The sequence below is a fragment of the Brachyistius frenatus genome, unplaced genomic scaffold (assembly GCF_029030835.1).
Source record: "Brachyistius frenatus isolate BFR_SWC_R1_liver_20210118 unplaced genomic scaffold, ASM2903083v1 Contig_7, whole genome shotgun sequence".
Taxonomy (NCBI): Eukaryota; Metazoa; Chordata; class Actinopteri; family Embiotocidae; genus Brachyistius; species Brachyistius frenatus.
The window spans coordinates 897839-919806 of record NW_027210606.1 but is presented as its reverse complement, the minus strand read 5'-3'; the positions used below and the strand labels follow the sequence as shown (position 1 = coordinate 919806).

The 21968-nt window shown below is 41.8% G+C and overlaps 1 protein-coding gene across 12 annotated transcripts in view; it reads right to left on the bottom strand.

The window, feature by feature from the left end:
* The window catches only part of cacna1ab (calcium channel, voltage-dependent, P/Q type, alpha 1A subunit, b), a 103693-nt gene that overhangs the window by 23417 nt on the left and 58308 nt on the right, over positions 1-21968 (bottom strand). For 10 of the 12 annotated variants that reach the window (XM_069689502.1, XM_069689489.1, XM_069689492.1 and 7 more), the window contains exons 30-40: positions 21797-21907; positions 21340-21423; positions 17198-17314; positions 17039-17104; positions 14693-14790; positions 14288-14438; positions 12609-12736; positions 11824-11920; positions 3935-4040; positions 3458-3565; positions 428-531 (exon numbers count right to left, since the gene is read on the bottom strand). In XM_069689502.1, the coding sequence (XP_069545603.1) occupies positions 428-531; positions 3458-3565; positions 3935-4040; positions 11824-11920; positions 12609-12736; positions 14288-14438; positions 14693-14790; positions 17039-17104; positions 17198-17314; positions 21340-21423; positions 21797-21907 (1170 nt within the window). Of the gene's footprint in view, positions 1-427; positions 532-3457; positions 3566-3934; positions 4041-8727; positions 8825-11823; positions 11921-12608; positions 12737-14287; positions 14439-14692; positions 14791-17038; positions 17105-17197; positions 17315-21339; positions 21424-21796; positions 21908-21968 lie in introns of all 12 variants that reach the window. The other 2 variants (XM_069689491.1, XM_069689490.1) reach the window with 2 other exon arrangements.

Genomic DNA, 21968 nt, shown 5'->3' with positions numbered 1-21968 from the left:
CAAGTAGCTCGTGGTGAAAAGAAAAAGAAGATTTTAAGCAGTGGGTGTTAACTGGCCAGAAGAAGTAAAACGGCTGGATACCTCTGAACAAGCACGGTAAAGGAATAAGGCTAGCCAAGGGAGCAACACGGTGCTTGAAAAAAAATAGCAGAATTTCAGGTAGCATGCTAAAACCGGGGGAACAGCGCAGGCTAAGAGGACGGAGAGATTTGTTTGGACGTGTAGCTGGGAGTCTATATCAGATTTAAATGTATAAGACATGGTTCTTATGCTTTTAAATCCATATTCGGCAGAAAAAAAGGAATATTCAATCCAAGGGGAAGCGGCAGCAGTATCAAAATAAAGAGGCCAGGAGGAAGAAGAACAGAAAAATGAAAAGAGATAAAGATCTTTTTTGCGTTGAGGCATTCTCTCTGGAAAAGTCTACCTGTTCCTTTTGCAGCGCCTGCAGCTTTTTCGCCTTGCTCTGCCGGTAGTATTCCATGATCATCATGGCAGCGTAGATTTTGCCCACCGTCAAGTCTGTGGCTGCTGAGAAAATGACAAGTTACCCTGGAAGATTAGACCCGAGCGAGATGGGACCCTGAGCCGTGGGGGGGATGGGAGTGGGGGACAACACACACAAACACCGACAGAGAAATATACAATAACATGCAGAATACACCAGCAGTTGGGACAACTGTGTTTCAGTGCAGTCTGTGATGGGACAGAGCTGACCTTCCGAAATTAAATTAAAGGTTTAGTTTTCGATTTGTACGTTCAAGTGTTTTGGAGGAGTGAAAAAGCCAATGTTCCAATGTCATTACTTGTTCCGAACACACAAAGGCGCATTTGTAGGGAACAGACTTAATTAAAAGTTAGTCCTGTAAGCCTCCATCTCACCCACAATCTAAAAAGCTCACATGGCAAATTATATTTTAATCAGCTAACAATATTAAATGCTTATATCGGTGATAAGTGAAGATAAAGGAAAGAGTGTGCTGGTCTGCTGATGATATGCTTCCGTGCATTGTGCAGTGTGACAGGCAGATTTCTGATTCACCTCTAAGAAAACTGAGGAATTCAAACTGTTCAATATAAAGATATATGACTTTAACACTTAATAGAAACCTTTTGCTGTCTTAAATGAACATTGGTAACCGCTGTCTAAACATTCTGTGGTGGAGGTTCAACTGAAGCAAAGCTGAGCTCACTTGTTGGTGTACAACAGACAAATACAAACTTACAGCACTGTACAATTATTAACGGAACAAAGCTGATAGTCTTTTCACAGGCAGATGCTGTTCTTCAGTCTTATCAATCAACATTTTCTCATTCCTTCACTGTCATCGTAATATATAAAAATCTCTGGTTTTGCTTTCATTTCAATGTCAATGCAAAGGACAAGGTAGCCACCTCACTAAGAAACATGGACACCTGAGTCAAATGATACCTGGAAAACAGGAGCTCAATTTTTTTCTAAAAACTCTGGACAGGTATCCCCAGAGTTTGGATGAAACACATAAACATTTAAAATCAGAAAAATATTGAGCTTTGTTTTGACTGTCAGATCATTTCTGTCTGAATGAGCGGTGCCCTTTTCGAAGTGACGTGGCTACAAGTCTTCGAGCAATAAAACCGATATTAATTCATGATAAGATATGACCACACATATCTTATTCTCGTATTGTACTACTGGGCGATAAGACATGCCCATGCATATCGCTTACCTTGTTTACTGCCATGCATTTCGTCAAACAACTTGAAGTTATTGTTGAACATGCATTGGACTAGTTGGGCTCGTTTAAATAACATTATTCTAAACACATTTACTTAAATAATCATTCATCACAGTAATATAAACTCATGAATGAACATCTATTTTTCTAGTTTATGTGTTTGTGAATTCTTCCTGTAGTGAAAAGACTTCTATAGAGGATCTTCTATAGCGGGCACCACCTGATAGCAGGACTGACTAAATGGGTCAGAGAGCAGTGTATTTATTTGTGTGTGTGTGTGTGTGTGTGTGTGTGTGTGTGTGTGTGTGTGTGTGTGTGTGTGTATGCTACTGTTTCCACTCAGATGCGATGTGTCTGTCTACACGTGTGTGAATGTATGTTTATGGTTGGTGTTTTAGAGCATGGGATGTTTATCCTGAAGGCAAATGATACAGAACTACTTAAGCCAAAGAAAAACAAGAAGCATCACCTATATAAATTCTAAAGATATCTAGAAAAAAAAAAATCTCTGTTTAGCAAAGTTCAGTATAAATGCTGACCTGGCTTAGTCCAACTATCACAGCATCGGTCTATGCTGTGATTTTAGTTTGGAAACCCTGTTCACATTGAAGTTTGCTCAGACACTCTGAAGGGAGGACCAAACAGCCTCCAGTGATGCTGGCTAAGTGCAACACCATTAAAGTAGTTCCAACAATGGTGGTTGAAGAGTTTCAGCACAGATCTTATGGTATACAGTAGTCAATTGGTTAAGGCTGCTGCATTACCCGAGGTCTATGCCCATTAGGATACAAAGACTGGAAACAATCCTCAATGGAGTGTGGCCAGAACCATGTATTCAGTAAATTGGTCTGATTTATTTTTTGGCTTTATAAATGCCTCACCCCTTCCAAGATGGATTAATAAGGCAAAGAAAATGGTTGGCAACAAGAGGCACCCCAATGCCTCCTCCTTTAAACTGTTGCCCTCTGGGTGACGATATTGTCTCCATTTATTTACCAAAAACAGGTCGAAATTTTCATTTGCTCCAAACAAATAATATATTAAGCAAGCTGTCCACCTGGTGTGGCCATCCATCTTTGGAGTCTCTCTACCTGTATGTCTATTACTAACTCTATATCATTTTGTGGATTGAGTATGATGTTGTGATAAAATGCTGCAGTGATTATGCTGCAGATCAATTATCCTATAGGGGCAAATAAAGTATCTGTCTATGTTGATTATTAAAATTTGGGTGACTAATCATCAGGAAAAAAGGGCCTTAATAATCTGAAAATAGAGAAAGATCAGGTGGTCACCAAAACCAATTGGGTTTAATCTCTCAAGACTGTAAATACTGACAACAAACCTGATGGATATCTTGACCTTAATATTTTTACATTTAACGTCATTAAATCAAGCAAGTCAAGTCAAATGGATCTTTGACCTAACGACGATGCTATACAATAAACCAGGGAGTGACACAAATCCATTATAACTCCCATAGAGTTGATGATAGTTGATATCCAGTATTATGGCAACCTGTTACATTTTCCCATAGACTGCAGTATTAGAAGGATAGATGTAGAGAATAAACACTGATGGATGTAAAACTATGTGTGGAGGTTCAGCTTGTGTGTTGTGATGTAGTAGTCTGATCAGGAGATGCAAAGCAGTGAATGACACTGGCTGGTAGAAGCTGTCCTCTTGGTGAGTTGGTGATCGGACACACACACCACTACGCGCTGTTTCCTGCAACTTACCCTTGTGTGGTGTAACCAGCAAGTCCAGAGTCTTCTGCGATAAGTTCGGCCAAATAGCCATCATCTCCTTTCTCAGCTCGGCATCCATCTGGTGCTTGTCTGCACCGCCTGGGTGCAGGCCGTGACCCAGAGTTTCCATACACACACACAGCAAACATTTGCACACACAAACCGATCAAATACGAACATATGCAAACAGTTCACACATAAACACAGGCAGGAAGGCACAGACCAAAAGCATGAAATCCCAAAATAAATATATTTATCCATTCACGCATGTGCACATTCACCCAAAACAAAAGAGTCATTTGTTAGTTTCTCAACTGTCATAGTTTTGTTGCATTTGCTACAATAATCTCAAACGTTCTTGTGGAAGAGAAACAGACAGAAACTGAGAGATGAGAAATCATTAACTCCTCAGGAATGTCAGACAGGAACACAACAGAATAATGGTGTGAAAGTTCATTAGAATCATACCCTTGGCAATCTTTATATCCAGTGCAGTCCTGATCAGAGCCATGAGGGTGGAGTTAAAATGCACTGTGTTGTCGTCGGCAACTGGCAGATCCATGCGCAGCAGCCTCTGTGGAGAGCCAGTCAGGATGAGAGGATGAGAAATGGATGTGTCCTTGCTACAGTGTGGTGTGCCTGAACCTCCGGGACGGGGAGCGGGTGAGGGGCTGGGGGGTGGGGTTGAGAGAGCTCCATAGACAGCAGCCAATTATAGTTGATTTGTCAATTCAATATTCCCTGAGACAGATTAGAGTGAAGGCAAGTATGGCTAGGTGTAGAGTCAGTCAATTTCAACTGGAGGCAGCTCAGTTTGAAAAGTCCTCTGATAAATGTGATGTATTAAGTATATAAGGTGATGGCTATGCATCCATGTGTTAAGTCTGCTGCACAGTTTTACGCATTTCCAAGTGCTTGACGGAAGACACTGGAATAGGTGAGTCCCTGTGTCTCCTGTTTTTCCAGTGATACTCTACGAGACAGCACAGCGATCCAATGAGGGCCATCTGCTGCTAAGCAACTGTGAGAGCCGAGAACCACAAGGAAGAACAATCGGAGCCAAATTGGCCTCCGACCCAACCTGTGCCCATGTTCCCTAAATGTGTGAATGCAGGGGTGCATTTACACATCTCTGTTGTTACACACATAGAGATATACAGTATATATAGATATAAAACAGTACACATACACCGACCCTCCCCCTCCCCCTACCGCCCCAACACCCCTCCCCACCCACTTACACACAATTATTTGCACAGACTCCAATTAAGAGGGCTTAATTGGCTTAAGAGGGCTTAATTGGAGTCCTTTGGAGACAAAATAGGTTGACTGGAGAACAATAACAGTATCACTGGTGTAATTCTGCTATTTGTCAGGAGACCGCCGGGGTGTTATTTAACTAAGGCATCTGCTATAGAGCTCCCCCTACCTGTAAGGAGGTTCCCTGTCTTTACATGTCTATACCAGGTAAAACTGATGGAGAAACCTGCAGATAGAACGAAACAAGCTGGACCAGCAAGGGTCACTTGCCGTTCCTATCCTGACCAGTTGACATCCATCGGATTTACCTACGAACATGAGCGTTGGGCACTCACGATGGCAAGCACGGTAGTACAATGGCGGTGGGGTTGTGTACGTGCTCGTGTGTTCCTGAGTGTGTGCGAGTGTCGGGCATGCCCAAAGCCGAGTGTGCGGCAGGCAAAGGGCATCGGCCAACATCCACAGCACTCGGCAGGCAGCAGGCAGGCTCGATGTCGCCCGTAGCCATGCGACAGAGAGTGCGAGGATTGCATGCAACACCACACAACAACCCCATAGAAAACCCCCACATACATGGACACACAGAGCATGCAACATGCCTTTACTTTACTCTTATTATCTAAGCCCCAGCTTCCCACCTACCCAGCCCACACTACCCCCCCCCGACTTCCCTAAAAACCCACTTTTACAATACAAGCAGCCGTGCATCCGCGCAAAGAGAGTATCCTCAATCCAACTGGATTGATCCTACTGATTGACAGATTCATTTCTTATCTTATTCATTTTTTTTTGCTCTCTACATTTTACATTCATGGCTCCCTAAATGAAAGTCAAATTGGACAGCAATGGTTCATATTGAGTCAAGATCTCTCTCGATGCCAAACGGGTGCAGTGTCTTAAGGGCGTGTCAGAGTTAGAGAGGATTAGAGTTGTGACATTCCCTGAAAGAAGAAAAAAAATCATAGAGAAGATCAAAAAGAGATGACTGATGTGCTTTCTGCTTCTTTTTTGTTTCGGACCAACTACACTTTGGAGTTAGAGTTATTGTGGGGTAAGGTGGGGGAGGGGGGTGGGTCTGTCAAAGGGGACACATGATAGGGACAGCTGTTAGTTGAGCTAAACTGGGTGAATCTAAGCTTGGTCATGAGATGTGGTTACAGATATAAAGGGAAGGGCGAGAATGAGGAGGGAGAGGAGGATTGTGAGAACACTGAAATAGGATGTGGGTCAGTTGGAGTTAACAGAGAGAGGAACTGTGTGCGTGTGTGTGTGTGTGTGTGTGTGTGTGTGTGTGTGTGTGTGTGTGTGTGTGTGTGTGTGTGTGTGTGTGTGTGTGTGTGGATAGAAAGAAAAGAGAGGAGAGAGGCTGAAAATTACAGAACACGACAAGAGATAAAGACGAGGACTTAAACAACACTGACATAGGTTTAGAGGTCAGTTCGAAAAACGAGGTGTAGCAATACACAGTTATCAACTTGTTCCTTTTTTTTTTAAAGAGAAGCCGAGTGTCCACTAAAGAGAAGATCAAGAACTTTGCCTGATCAGTGTCAAACCTTCCCCTCTCTATTCATGAGGTCTGTCTGATCTCAAAAGATCCTTTAAATCTGTGAAATTGTATCAATGAATACTGGAAGGCTTTGATGGCTGAAGTATGTGATGGGGGCCACTGCAGAGACAGATTGACATTCTGGAGAGAAAAAGACTGAACGGAGAGGAGAGGGAGAGTAGAGACAGAGTGGGCTCGGATGGACGAAGGAACGATATGAAGGGATGAAGATGGATCCTAATTGCTGACAGACAAGTGAATGTAGAGGTGGACGGACAGAAGAATGACAGAGAGAGAGAGAGAGAGAGAGAGAGAGAGAGAGAGAGAGAGAGAGAGAGAGAGAGAGAGAGAGAGAGAAAGATAGTCAGCAGGCAGGAAAAAAAGGAACAGAATTAGGAGACAATGAAGGGCCAAAACTTTGGAAAAAAACAGTCAAAAACGAGAGCAAAGAAATGAACAAAGCCAGAAGACAAAAGTGACAGAAGTGAGTGAGGTACCGACACCCAGATTACATTTTTTTTTAGGAGACTACAGAGTTTGAAATATCTGATTGAAGTCACCGTGTTCACTCACCATACATAATGAATGGCAGGCTTGTATATAGGAACCGGTCATATTTAGGGACAGAGGTGGATCTACTGTACATGTTGAAAATGGCCAGAGTCTTTCTTGATAATTGAGAATACTAATATTAGAATTGATAGCAAGTTATGTCACCAGCTAGTATGGGGTTTAAATGAGGGCCTAAGAAGGACTGAATTTTGGTGGTGACCAAAATGTGCCAGAAGCAGGTATTGAAAATCATCAAGGACTTCAAGCTGGCAATTTATGTACATTTATATCTTGTTTTTAATCAGATAATTCCTGATTCAAGCAACAATATAGCAACTTTTTTTTTTTTTTTTTTACTTGGGTGTTACTTTTCAGAGCTTCTTGGCACCATGATACCAATTGGAGAAATCGCTCTTTGCTCTTTGCTAAAACACCCAAAGCACCAAATCATCCTATCAATATTATTTTGATGAATCTGGATGTCAGTAATAATAAGAAAATAGAGAAGAACGACAGAGTAGGACTCTACTGAGGTGGCGAGAAAGAGCAGACAACAAGACAAAGAGACAGCGAATGCTGAAATGCTCGACCCAAATCGTTACCCGGGTGGTCTGAGGCACAAAGAAGCCAAAGACGCTGAAGCGTCCTTAGGTTTAAAAAATACATCTTGGAAAAAAGACCAAAAAAAGACAAAACTAGATGGGCCAGAACTGTTTCTACTTATTTTATGATGCACAAGATGTAGTTTTATGTGCACAGCGTGAGTGTGTGTGGTCATGTATGTGTGCATTATAGTGCCATCCACAGGAATAAGAGGCGCAGAGAACTGAAGACAGACACCCTTGCCGGTCCTTCTGTACCCGCATCGTAAGCAAATAGTTGCACTGTGTGAACATGACTCTGACTCAAGTATTCTCTCTTCAGATTGTATGTTGGTGTATACACTACAGATTTTCACATGGAGAAATTATATGTATTTTTATGGTAAAACAATGGATTGTGTAAACTAGTTTTCACTTTGTAGGTTACATAATTTCATAGATGTGCTCACTATGACTATCAGCAGGCGTCATTTCCAGGATGCAACTTTTAAAATTTACTGCAAACGTGTGGCCTAATCAGGAAATGGGGATGGACAATGTATCTTAACATTTTTTGGTATATATTTTTTGCCTTAATTCTTAATTCTAAATCTTTTGAACGAAATAGTCAACAGACAAGAATGTGGCTCACGGTTATTTAACATTTTATGTATTTATACTGCTAGATGCAGAATGGTAAAATATATAAAGATCAGTTTTAAAACCATCAAAGAAAGTTTTCTCACATTTCTCACGTTATATTTTTTTGTGGAAAAGGGCAAATGCTTAGTCAAATCTGTGCTCTAACTATGCTTTTCTACCTGGATTAGGGTTTGTGTGTGTGCATGCGTCCGTGCAGGTTGCAGAAGGACGGGCAAAGCCTCCTCCGTTCCCTTACTCCTGCGGCCTGACAGGTAGGAAACCAAAGAAAGAGGACTGACTACCACTCCACTATCACTTCACTTCACTGCACGACAAAAGCCCATTCCTCCATCCCCGCGGTCGGAGAGAAAGAAGAGAGGACAGTGCTCACCACCACCACAACCACCACTAACAGACAATGAGGAGGACACCGCTGGGAGGAGGAGGAGGAGGAATGGGGGTGGAGGAGAGGGGGTGAGGAGGATGAGGAAGAAAGGGGACAGGTAGGTTTCAGGAGATGAGAGAAGGAGAGGTTCTCCTCCCCAGCGATGGGGAGGTTTGAGGACGGAGATGGGAAGGGGAGAAAGAGGGAAGAACGGAATGATGGGAGTAGGGGTGGTGGGGGTGGGTGGGGGTGGTGGCTGAGGGGGGTGGAGGGGTAAGGTGGGGGGCGAGTCTACCTTATAGGCGACCCGGGCAGGACACCTCTTCCCGAGGCCTAGCGGCGGACACATGTGTCTTAGCATCTGATACATGTCTGTGTAACTGATCCGGCCGCTGGGGTGGCCACAAACACACACATACATACACACACACACACACACACACACACACACACACACACACACACACACACACACACACACACACACACACACACACACACACACACACACACACACACACACACACACACATGCATTCAACACCCGTACGCCAACACACACACACACACACACACACACACACACACACACACACACACACACACACACACACACACACACACACACACACACACACACACACACACACACACACACACAACAGACAAAACAAAGACGGACGACGTGAAAACGAAAGAAAGAAAAACAATGAGGGGCAGGAAGAGGGAGGATTGAGGGGGAAGGACGCAGACGCACAGAGGTGTGTTCGGGGAGGAGACATGAGGAGAAAAAAGAAAGAAACCGACAAAGGAAAGGAAGAGGGGGGGGAAACAAATACACAGAGGTTATTGTTTTGATCGCTGTGGATATGTGGTTGCTGTGGTGAGAGATAAAGAGAAAGAAAGAGAACGAGAGAGAACGAGGGGGTGTGTTACGTGGCTTCTAGTCTGCTATATCATAAAGTACCGGAGAGGTGAGGAAGGAAGGGAGGGAGAAAGGTCAGGGAAGGAGGGGAGGGTTGGAGGAGGAGGTGTTATTTAGTTTAGTTAGTTGCTGTTGAGATACCGTTCTATGCGAGGTGAAAAGGAGATTTGGGCTTTTTTTCTTTTTTTTTGTTGGTCTTTGCCCTCTTTCGCCGCTCGGATAGAACTGGCAGCGGGGCTTCTAGCAGGCAAAGAAAAGCACCGCTGCAGAGATCGGAGTGAGTCACAGTGACAAGTCAATGCAGTCCGTTACTGAGGCTGCGTGTCCACCAGGAACCTCCGCTCACTGCTGCACCTTTGGATGTTCATGGGAGCCCTCCCATATGATGATGGGGAGGGTCACCATGCCCTGACAGTAGTTACAGCGGATTCTTGGCTTTTAGAAGGTCACTTCACACACGTCACAAAAAAGTTCTTTATCTTTGACCTCTTTGGATTTTTAGGACTGTAAATAGTTTTGGTTGTGTGTGCCCAGGGTTTTAGATATACAGTATGTTTCTGTGGATGTGTTTCCATGTGCTATTTGGGTTTATGTGAGTGCAGCAGTACAAATGGATGGAGTGGACTATAAATTGAATATTTTAGAGATTGATAAGTACAATTTCAGCCAGTCACATTACTGGTCTTATACCTCTGAAACAACTGTGCCAATCATTGAAAGCATGACAGCAACAGCTCAGCAAATACAGAGATGCTTTTTCAGGAAATCATATATGACATAGATGTTTAGCATTGAATAATAACCTACACGTTTCTAGATGTTTAAATGCTTTTTTTTTTTTTACCAGCACCTTAAAAGGGTCTTGACAAGCATGAAGAAAATGCAAATGTCATGACCATCAATTCTCCCCATGAGCATCTGTTGACACAGGAAGTTGTTAAGAGGTACCTGGTGGACACAAGACCTTTTGATGTCCAGAGTCCTTGCCCCAAACCACACACACACCCTGCCCCTTTCCTTCTTCCCCCATATCAATACACCAGAGCCACAAACAGAGCAGGTTTGGCCATATTATTATAGTACTTCAGGTAACAATAAATAATAACGGTCACCACGAGGCCTGTTACAATCTCCACTCAAAGTGTGCCAACACTGTTGGATTCACAAGCTCTCTGCCTATAACCAGCGTGCACAAGTCATGTCAATGTGATATGGGACTAAAGTATTGACCATAAAAACGGCCAAAGAGAAGGAAAGCTTGTACACGAAAGCATACATCCAAAAACAGATTGAAGTTATGCTAGATCCCTGTGGGCTGAGAATATAAGATAACTAATTTTATGTATGAAGAAAATAACTTCCTCATTGGTAGTGGATCCTTTTATTAATTTGACATTGCTACAATTTTGAATTGATTACCCAATAGACATATTCTGCTTGCCCCCTGTGCATCGCCGTCTGCAGTGTTGTGAGCTTGTAACAGGCGTAACACTCCTTTTGATTCCTTAATTCATTAAAGCCACTATATGTAGGATGTTATCGGTGGAAGTAATAAAACTACAATATTACAAGAACTGTTGAATTTTTTCTACAAATCCCCCTTCAAAATAGGATTCTATAACCTCAATAAAATCCACACATAGTGGTTTTAACATTGCACAGACAGCATAGTAGTTCCCAAACATGTGTCACGGAGGTACAAGAATCTGCAGCAGTTCATTCTAACCAACAACAACAGCAGCTGATACAAGCTGCTGTATTTTGTGGCTTTGTGGCTACAATCAAAGTCTGCAGAATTTGGAGGTTCAGTGACACGTGACTGGGAAACACCGGCCCACCTAGCAGCTATGAAGGTTAATGTGGTGACAGTACGGAGACCAAACCCTCTCTGCATATGCCTCTGCACTAAAGTAAGCCCGCCTCCCTCTCCCGAACCCCAACTCAAACAAGAACAATGCACATTGCTCGACCATTTTCTGCCCAGGCAAAATTAGACAGCAAGCAGAAATAAAAGACAATGGCTGACTGGAGTCTACGCTCTAACGTTTACATCATACTGAATTCAAGGTGAACACATCCGTGTCATTTTCCCAGCGTTCAGTCAGAAGACAATAGCAAGTGCAGTGCACCACCTCATGCTTCACACACCGCTGTCGGTGTGTGTGTGTGTGTGTGAGTGTGTACAAGAGTGTGTGTGTGTGTGCATTTCTGCATTGTCTCAAACATTCTCATTGTCATGTCAGAATGCATTAACAACAGAATACCCCAAAATAAATGATTCAATGGTGAAATGAGCTTAAAACAGGTGAATAATGCAAACCCAAACAGACAAATCAAACCAATGGAAATAAAATGTTGAAGTAGGAAAGAATTTGTTTTAAAAGTGATATAGAGCGACATTCATTCCAGTCTCTTAAAGACGAGCAGGTTGCGTTTAAGTTTGTGCTTTAGGGGTTTAGTCCAAACCTTGCAGGCCACCCTATGTGGGCATTTCTTGCCAAGACCCAGAGGAGGGGAGATAACTCGCAATAAACTGTACATATCCTTATAATGTATGCGCCCGCTGAAAGAAAAATACAAGGACGGGAGGTTAGGTGAGGGAACACACAGAATACAGAGAGAGAAAGAAATAAAGAGAGGGGAAGAAGAGGAAGAAGAGGAGATAAGAAAGAAAAAGTAGAGAAGGAGAGGGCATTTATTTACACTGAGAAAAACCTTCATCTCACACACACACACACACACACACACACACACACACACACACACACACACACACACACACACACACACACACACACACACACACACACACACACACACACACACACACACACACACACACACACACACACAGAGAGAGAGAGAGAGAGAGAGAGAGAGAGAGAGAGAGAGAGAAGGCTGGATAACTCTACTCAGGACAGTTTGAACTGCCCTACTTCTAAATCCTACTATCATATGATGTAGATCCTGTTTCATCATCACACTTCTTGGATGAGATCTTTGCCTCGTTCAGAGGCGGGAAAGAAAATCAGGGGTTAAAAGTTACTTTACATTCAGCAGGAGACTGCACCAATGTGTGTGTAAACACATCTAATTTGTTTTTCATTACACCTCAGCGCTGCATGCGTGCATTCATCTTTCTATATGTCTGTTTATAACTATGTATGTGAGTGAATACATAGTTCATACTTCATGTGTATAATTGTATGCCTGCTAAAGTGTGTGTCTGAGTCCACGTGCATTTCACTCACCAGGCAGCAGGGTCGTACTCAGCCCATATCCTTACATACTCGTCCAGGTGATGCGGCCCCAGGATAGAAGAGTCTCTGGTCAGGTACTCAAAATTGTCCATGATGACAGCCACGAACAGATTCAGCATCTGGAACATTACGTGGCAAATAAACTGCTTCCAAAGCTGTTCTGATCAAATTGATTTAATAATCACCTGGAACCTAAAAATAATTTTGCCCATTGACCTCCACTGGCAAAGACACATTTTTAACCCAAAGAAGAAGAAACCTGGGAAAATAGGACTTATTGCAAAAAAAAAAGATATTGCATTAGAGGTTTTTGTGTATATGTATTAAACCCAATATCAAGCCAAAACATGTGATTTAAGCTTCAGTCCACAAGACAATACAGTGTTAGGTTGAGTAACAGTTTTTCATGCCGAGGTGTGAAAAGTAAGGAACCTTAGGTTAGAGCACCAAAACACATGTGGCTATGTTTAGGAAAAGGTCACGGCTTAGTTCAAATGTGACTCTTTAGCCGGAATGATGCTGTTTCCATGATTTCCCCCAAAAATGTCAAATTTGTATTCTTTGGACCAAAGGACAGCTTGACATTTTACCTGAGCTACGGCCCAGAGAAAGTGGCGGTGTTTCTGGATCTTGTTTATATATGGTTTCTTGTTTACATGTTAGAGTTTTAACCAGCGTTTGTGAATGCAGCGATGAACTGTTTTCACAGACAATGGTTTTTGGAAGTGTTTCTGAGCCCATGCAGTGATTTCCACAACAGAAACGACCATCCAATATTGGTTTTCTGCCTTTTCCCTTGTGTTCAGAGATTTCTCCAGAGTCTCTGAATCTTTTAATGATATAATGTACCATAGATGATGAAGATGAGCACCTGCCCATCTTCACTGCTGAGACACTCTGCTTCTCTGAAATGCTCTTTTTATACCCAACTATGTGATTGTCCTGTTGCCAGTTAACCTAATTAGTTGTGAGATGTTCTTCTAAACACACTGCTAAAGTGTTTCTTTTAGCGTTGCACAAATTTTCCAGTTTTTGTTGGGCCAATTATTTTTAAACATGTTGCTACCATCAAATTCAAAATGAGCATATGTTTTCATAAAACAAAAACAAATTCTCAGTTCAGTCATTTTATACATTGTCTTATGTCTTTCGGAAACGGGGTTGTACTTAGTTACGGTTACAAAAAAAAATATGGTTTGGTTAAAATCATTTTAATAATTTGACTTAAGTAACATTTGTAAGTCTAGTGAGTTAACATACGTGACGTGTTAAATACGTTACATTATGTATGTAACTTAAATGAAATCCGTGTGAACTTTTCTCTTTCTCTCTTTCTCAGAATAACACTTGTCTCCCTGGTGAAAGTCCAATGTGGGTTCCGTACTACCTCCGACCGTCCTTCCTACTTCCTATCACTCTTTGTACTCCATGACATGACCTCCTTCTTTGAGTCTGATAATACATACGTGTAGTTTTCACGCCAAAGTGAGGCAAAACATTGCAGTGACTATGCTTTGCTGTGATACCCCGCTGGCCTATTTATGCAAAAGCAACCACCAAAATATAATTTTTTCTAACCAGAAGTAATTTGGTTTAATCTAAAAAATACATATGACTGCACATGTTGATTAATTTAACTGGTTAAAGTGACATTCATTGTTTTTTCTCACCAGGAAAGAGCAGAGGAAGATGAAGGAGACAAAGTAGGTGTAGGCGAAGGTGCTGCCACACTCGGGTTCTGTATTCCCTGAGGCCGGGTCACATTCCTTACTCCCCAGGCAAGACAACATGATCTCATGCCACGCCTCGCCCGTAGCGCTCCTGCATGAGGGGACACACAACGGTGAGCAGCCGGAGGGTGTAAATGGTCAACATAAACCAAAACAGCATAATTGGATTTTATACCTTTAGAAACATTAGCACCTGCAGAAAGAACCATGTATCAAAATGTTCCTTCTGACATCGACACAAACACTTCACTGCTGCAGCCCATACTGCATAAACCACCAAAAATAGTATTTTTACATTTGAGTAAAGAAGGATAGAAGAGACGAAGGGAAGGAGAGGAAGATTACCTGAACAGCAGCATTAGGGCCATAATGAAGGTTCTGAAGTTATTATGCTGGTTGATGGCACTCTCTCCCTCGTCATCTAGAGCCAGGTTCCCAAACAACTACACACAAACAGTGGAAAAAGAAAGGAAGAATAAAAAGAGTTTCAAACAGTGCAGCTGCAACAGGAACTGTGGTGTTGAAAATAATGGTCCTTATCAGACCATTTCAGGCCTATTCATGGGTTTCATGTCCTCGTGGGCTGACTGATGCAGACTTTGAATGTAGGCAGCGCAGGCACACACGGTTCCATTCATACTAGAAATTCAGGGTAGGCGTCGGTCTGCTATGTAGACGTGAGCCGGACTGTTGCCTTCCCGTCCTGAGCCCAGATCGTGGACATAACACAGGATCTCTCGACAATCTGAAACTTCCCACTGTGTTTGAGAGCCGTCAATGAAAAGCACTTACAAATCAAAGCACCACACTTACAAACGGACCTACTCCATTGTTCTCATGGCTGCATGTGATGCCTGTTATCACCTCACTATGGTGGACGTTTGGGCAGACAGTTGTAAAAATGGCAAGAGTTTAACATCCTCACGAACCTTCTCTTCAAAATAAACATCTATTTTATTTTCCTTGTGCAGTTGCAGTCGGGGTGCTTGCAGTGAGCACAAACTGCATGGTCAGACATTTTGGGCTTCACTTAGGCATTTGAGGGGAATCTCCATGGACCCTCGAGGACTTGATAAGATGACTTCAGCAAGAGCTCTGTTTTGGGCCAGGGATCCTTTCCATCATCTTGTCAGATAATTCATTTAAGAATGTGAGACTGTTAGTGGCAAAAACATTTTTAATAGTCATACAATGATGTGGCACAATTTCCTCACGTATTACATCACAGCCCTTTTCACTTCTGCTGGCTGAAGCACTCTCTCTCTCAATACTTTACCAATTTAAAAAAATGGTGTCGCTATTACTCACTTGAATGATGACGTGATGGGAAAACAGGATTCATATTGTAACATATTGCTTCAAATTTGTGATCATTTTATTTACTCACCCTCACCTCAATATTGTATTTAAGTTTTTACTTGACAGCTTACTTTGCACATTTTGATCTTAGATACAAAACCAACATGACGCCTGTATGACGTGTTGTTGAAGTTTGAAATACCCCATCCATCCCTATAAACAGCCACAAAATCTAGTTAATTCAGTAAAACATTGATATTGTGCCCATTTTATTTTATTACATCTTTTGATACTGGCAGGGAAATGCTGTTGTTCAAGCCTGACAGTTACTTCTCTGATGCAGGTGGTGTTAGGATCCCCATGAGGGCACTCCTAATTTATAAACAGACTGTCCAAGATTAGCATTCTGAGTTCGGCAAAAACAATTCAAGGACACCTCAATTGTCTTCATCTGGAAGAAAGTAGTCCGATATAACTAGAACTATGTGAGGGCGCGGGCACTATCAAGCGGGCACTGCCACATGTTGGCATCTCTCTGCTCGATTGAGCAGCTGTCAAAAGACATCATTGTGTTGTCACCAAGCGGCTACCAAAAGCCAAGTAACTTATTGGTTTGTGAATGGCCGTTACAAAGCCTCAAGTTTGGATTTCGCCATCTTTGCTAGTTCTGAGCAGTTTGGAGCCGGAAGTGACCATATTTGAACGAGCCGAGGGAGAGCGAGCGGGAAATCTCACTCGATCTGATTGGAAACCTGGTGTTACTACGTGCCGCCCACCGATAGCTGTAACCTGACTGCACCACAGGGCCGTCAATCAAACAGACACGCCCACCAAAAACACAGCTTTTTGAAGCTTATTTTATAATTAATGATGAGATTTTTTTGAAGATGGACCGCCAGGAAACTAATAAGAAGGAGCGACTTCATCTAACAACACTGAGATAACTTGTGGGGAAATTCTATTGACTTAGAATCGTATAAGAATAGTTGAATGGGAGTCTATGGAGCCACAGGCTTTTTGGAGTCGACCTCTAGCGGTACCCAGTGGTATTGCTTCTTAAGGGACTTCCGCATTGGCCTAATTTTTCAAGACCCGGAAGATACGTCTACTTTTATATAAAGTCTATGGTTGTCACCCAGGAAGGACTCATTTAATTCTTCAATGCAACTCCACAATTTCCATCACAGGACTTTTGTTTGCAACGGAGTATTTGAAGTATTGTTTTTCTAAACTGAATAAAAGGTACTTCTTCCTCCTCCTGTACATACTGTATGCTGTTCACACATGTGTAGAGATAATGTACGCTCCCAGCTGTAAAATGAACTCCACATGTTGGGTATTATTTAAATCATATGAATGTAAAAATCAAATGCTTCCTTATGCAGTACTCACCTGCATGCCAATAATGGCGTAGATGAAGAAGAGCATGGCGATGAGCAGACACACGTATGGCAAAGCCTACCAGGACAGAGACCGCAAATATTTGTCAGTCCATTGAAGTGTTTTGTGATTGACTCTACTTCATCTTTGGATCTGTTCGTGACTGAATACCTTGAAGGACTGGACGAACGTCCACAGTAGGATGCGAATGGTCTCTCCCTGTCTCAGCAGCTTGATGAGGCGAGCTGCTCTGAACAGTCTCAGGAAGTTCAAATTGATGAAATTATTCTACAGCACAAAGGGAGAACACAGTCAGTTTCACCAAACACACAACGCCTGCACAATCCTTCCTCTACCAAACACAAAAACCAAAATCAACAGTGGCAGAAGGAGAGGACAAAGAGAGAGGAAAAAGTCAAAACCAACAAAACTTATCCAACTGCAAACATAACTGCTCTGAGGAGATACAAGTATAAATGAGAGAGAGGCAGAAAAAAGATCGAAAGACAAAAAAGAGAGAAAGAAAAGAAGGAAAAAGGAAAATCATAACTCAGAGTTTAAAGGTCATCATCCAATCTGGTACAGCAAAACGCTTTTTTTTTTTTAAGAGAACCAAATGCACTGATCTCTGGGGGGCAAGCAGGCCACACAAGATGGAGCACAGAGCACTGTGCCTGTCAACCACACAGACACACACACATATTCACTGACACACAGAGACACACACACAACTGGTGGCGATAAAAGAGGATGGCTTGGATTTGCTGAATGTGACACTATCAAACGTTTAAACATTTTCTTTTAGGTCCAAACTGGACAAAGTTCAACACAAGGTGGATGTCCACAACATGGATTCAGCTTTATCAATCCCCAATTTTCATTTTCTTAAATGTCCATAATTGTGTATTTGACCATTTTTGTCTTAATTATGAATTATGAATTATGCACTTCATCTTTTTGCTATTGTCTTTCAAATTGAGGCTTTACACTTTTAGATATTAAAAATTCAAATCTAGTAGTGTTTGTTAAGGCTGGACTAGCAGCAGCTAGCAGCCTTGTAAATGCTGTATTCTGCTTCTTTCCAGTGTCACACAGAGAAATATTTAATGTTCAACAGCCAAACTCCCTGCTGAGGCCCTGGCATTTTGTGGTTGACAGGCAAGGCATGAGGAGGAGCATGAGGAGGAAGAGGAGAGTGAGGAAGAGAGGTAGGGGACTAGCGAGCAGCCTCAGTGCAGACATGGCTTGGCATGGCAGCATACTTTTTGAGGAGATCTGGCCTACATGCAGACCAGTAGGGCCAGTGGGGCCGAGCACATCATGAAGTCTGATTTAAACATTCACTTAAAGTAAAAAAAAAAAAAAAAAAAAGAAAAGAAACATTTTTCAATTCACATAAACCTACCATAAGTGCTGGTCATTTCTGCCTGCTAATGCTGTCATGACATGAATATTGTAACCTCAGACTGTTGTAATGAGTATAAACTGAAAATTTTAAACTAAAAGATTGTAACATGACTAAATGGTCGAGTACATATCAAACCAGATCTGAGTATATCGGATTTGTAACACAAAGTTGTTGCCAAATAAGAAAGTTTGGTTTCCCTAGTAACCACTGAGCTATTTTAATTTTCAGCTCCTGTCCTTTATCACCAGTAAATCCTGCCTGGATGGAAAATTAGTTCAAATTTTGAGGATGACTCATTACTGTGATTTTTCATGCACTGTGTACAGATTAAAGACAGAGCTAATGAAAAAAGAACTGCATATATAACACAAATGTTTTCTGAAGTTTTTATGGAAGCTGAATATGAATCTGTGTAAAAATGTATTACATTAACAATAAACCTCTCTGTGTCATCAAGTACAAGAAGTTTAAAAAGTCATCATCCAGAAAGCGCATGCACTGGGGTCAGGGGTTAAGACTGGTCATGAGGGAGCGGGTGACTGGGGGTAAGAAATGAATTGAAGGAACGCATGGCCAATGAGGATGCAGCAGAAAGCTTTGAGATATAAATTACAAACCAACCAGATTCTACATGTGCGAAGATGTAGAAAGATGAATGGGGAGGGAGTTTTTTTTTAATTTTTTTTTGTTTTTGGTAAATTGTAGTAAATTGTGAGTGGGTGAAAGATTTTTTTTTTTTTTGGGGGGGGCGGAGGGGGGTTGGTTGTGTGTTTTATTGGGCAGGGGGCATGGGGCGAAACACACACCATCACCATCATTATCATCATCATCATCATCATCATCATCATCATCATCATAGCACCACCACCACATGTCATGGCGCAGCACGGATGGAGAACACGATGAAGGATTTCATAGTGCATTTTGATTGGATGGATTTTTATCAGAGGAGGAGGGAGTGGGAGGGGCGAAGGGCGCCAACAAAGTAGAGAGGTTTAAAGAAAGCATGTAAAGAGATAGAAGAGGAAGACGGAATCATTATGGGTGTCATCGAAAAGTCAAAAACTTTCAAGCCAGAAACAACAGTTCATTCTCGATACAGAACGTTCAGCCTCTCTTTAGTGCCAGCTCCTTTACAAAACACATGGTGGCGATTTCATTTTTCAAAGCAAATTACTTTGAAAGTAAAACAGCATGTGAAAGAATGAAACAATGTTTAACATTTTTTACTCATGATAAAGTGTAACTAAACTAAATAAACCCTGGTTTAATTTAGATTTTGGTCCTTAAATTGAAAATGAATGGGAATCTCTGGGATAACTGACAGCTGAAATTTTTCTCTTACTTTCTTCAGCGGACAAAAAGATACAGATACATCATGTCACCATGTCGTTAGTCAACCCTTACACTCGTGTTTAGTTGAGGAGGAAGCTAATGGAAAGATCAGATTTACTTAACCAGCAACTCAGCTGCTACAACCGGACACCAACCTGACTTAAAAATCAATCAGATGTCTGAAACAATCAGTTGACTGTTGGAAGCCGCTCGGGTGTCAATTAATGTCAGCAGACATGTAAATTTAACACGTCCAACATGGCCAGAGGGCGACTTTAATCATCTGAAAACACAGTTACATTGCAGCATTTAGCACAGCTACTGCTAGTCTAGTCGGTGCGACTGAGAGGAAGTCTTCAGTGAGAGAAAGAGGAGTTTCACAACCCAAACCTTGATGCAGAATTCTTATTGCTGTTTGTTGTAAAGTTAAAAAAAAATAGTTGGACAACAAAGAGAGGCTGAAATAGTGAATTCCACAAACATGATGTCTTATAAGCACAGTTATATTAAGTCAATATGTACACAATATAGACACGTGGTTAGACATAGAAGCAACAACAACAACAACATCACAACATCAGTGAGATAAACATGAGTTTCTTTCCCAAACGACAGCAGGATAAAGGACAAATCTGGTTTAAATTTAACTGGAAACATCAGACTACACAAGTCTGTTTCATTGGCTGGAATGTTGAATGTGGACAAAGTAAGATTTTAGACATTTGACATCCACCTACCAGCTCACTAATTACCACAATATATCCTGTAAGTTTAAGCCAAAGTGTAAAAACGACACATCCTGGATTATTTCTTGGCCAGAAGCAGTGACTTCCCAGACTCTGTGAGCTTGACGCTGTGAGCTTACTGTTTGCAGAAAATGGATTTTTTTTTTTTTTTTTACCTTGGGAGAGAACCACACTGTTCCCCCTCCCTCCCCCACAGTCTTTTCTTTCAGTCCCACCTTTGTTTGGTGTTTACATGGTGTGATGGACATTCGTTTTTGAGTGTAACTGATTTAATGTAAGTCCAAAATGAATATTTACCCATTTTGGCACCTTACTTGATCGTTTAAAGCACAATAAGCTATATTGATGCAATCTGTGATTGTATGATTGTTATGAACAGTTTCTATTCTTGCTTGAACCTCAGCATTACACAACCTTTGCTTGTGAAATTAAACCAATGGCTATTTCATGGCTCTCTAACTCATGAACAAATAGGTAATATACAAATCATGATTCTGTGTGAAAGTTCTGCTTGTTTTTGTTTTCAAAAGGACATTTCAATGGTTATTGCAGCATTTTGATGGTTGTGAGCTAAAAAGAAAGTCCCTTCTGGACTCCAATGGAAGGGTGATCTAATTCACAACAACTACTGTGGGTGGTTCCTCTGAATTACTTAGAAAAGAATATTCATGAGAAGATACAAAAGAAACTAAAATAAAACTAAGATATCAAAAGAAGAGATTTGACATTTTTTCCTTTGAGTCCACTGAACCAGTTTCTCTTCATAAATCAACCAGTGTTCACCTGCAACAAACCAATTGGTCCAAACACTCCCCAGCACTTACCCCAAGTTCTGTCACTAATATGTCAGTGATGCTTCCAAGGACGGAGACAAAATCAAAAATGTTCCAGGCGTCTCTGAAGAAATTCTGTTGAGAGAGAGAGAAAAGGGAAAGAAGCTCAATAAGAACGTTAAAGACACGTCAAAGGTAGACAGACGCATCCTTCCAGAGCTGAAGCCCGGCAGCTGTAAGGGACACACCCGGGAGAATTGGTGCTGTTGTTACCGTGGAGACAGGGTGAAAGGAGGCTGATAGCGTGACTGCTGTGCAACACGGTGCGCTCTGGGTTTTTCAGGGACAGGAAGAACATGCTCTAGATCTGTCTAACCGAAATAACCTGCTTTATAAATGAATAATAGAATGAAACACCGGAGCCTACACACTGGGTCAACCTAGATAAGGAATATGCGTGTTTGTGGTTGTGTAGGTGCTTTATGTTTGCATTTTTTTAAAGTCTTACCAGAGGGCCAAAGGCAATGACCTTCAGGACTGATTCCAGGAAGAAGAAGGTGGTAAACACGATGTTGAGATTCTTCAGGACGTTGTCGTAGGTTTCTGACGCACCGTTGAACTGCAGACACACAAAATCATGACAGAAGAGGAATGAGAAAAGTGAATAGTTTTGGGAAACT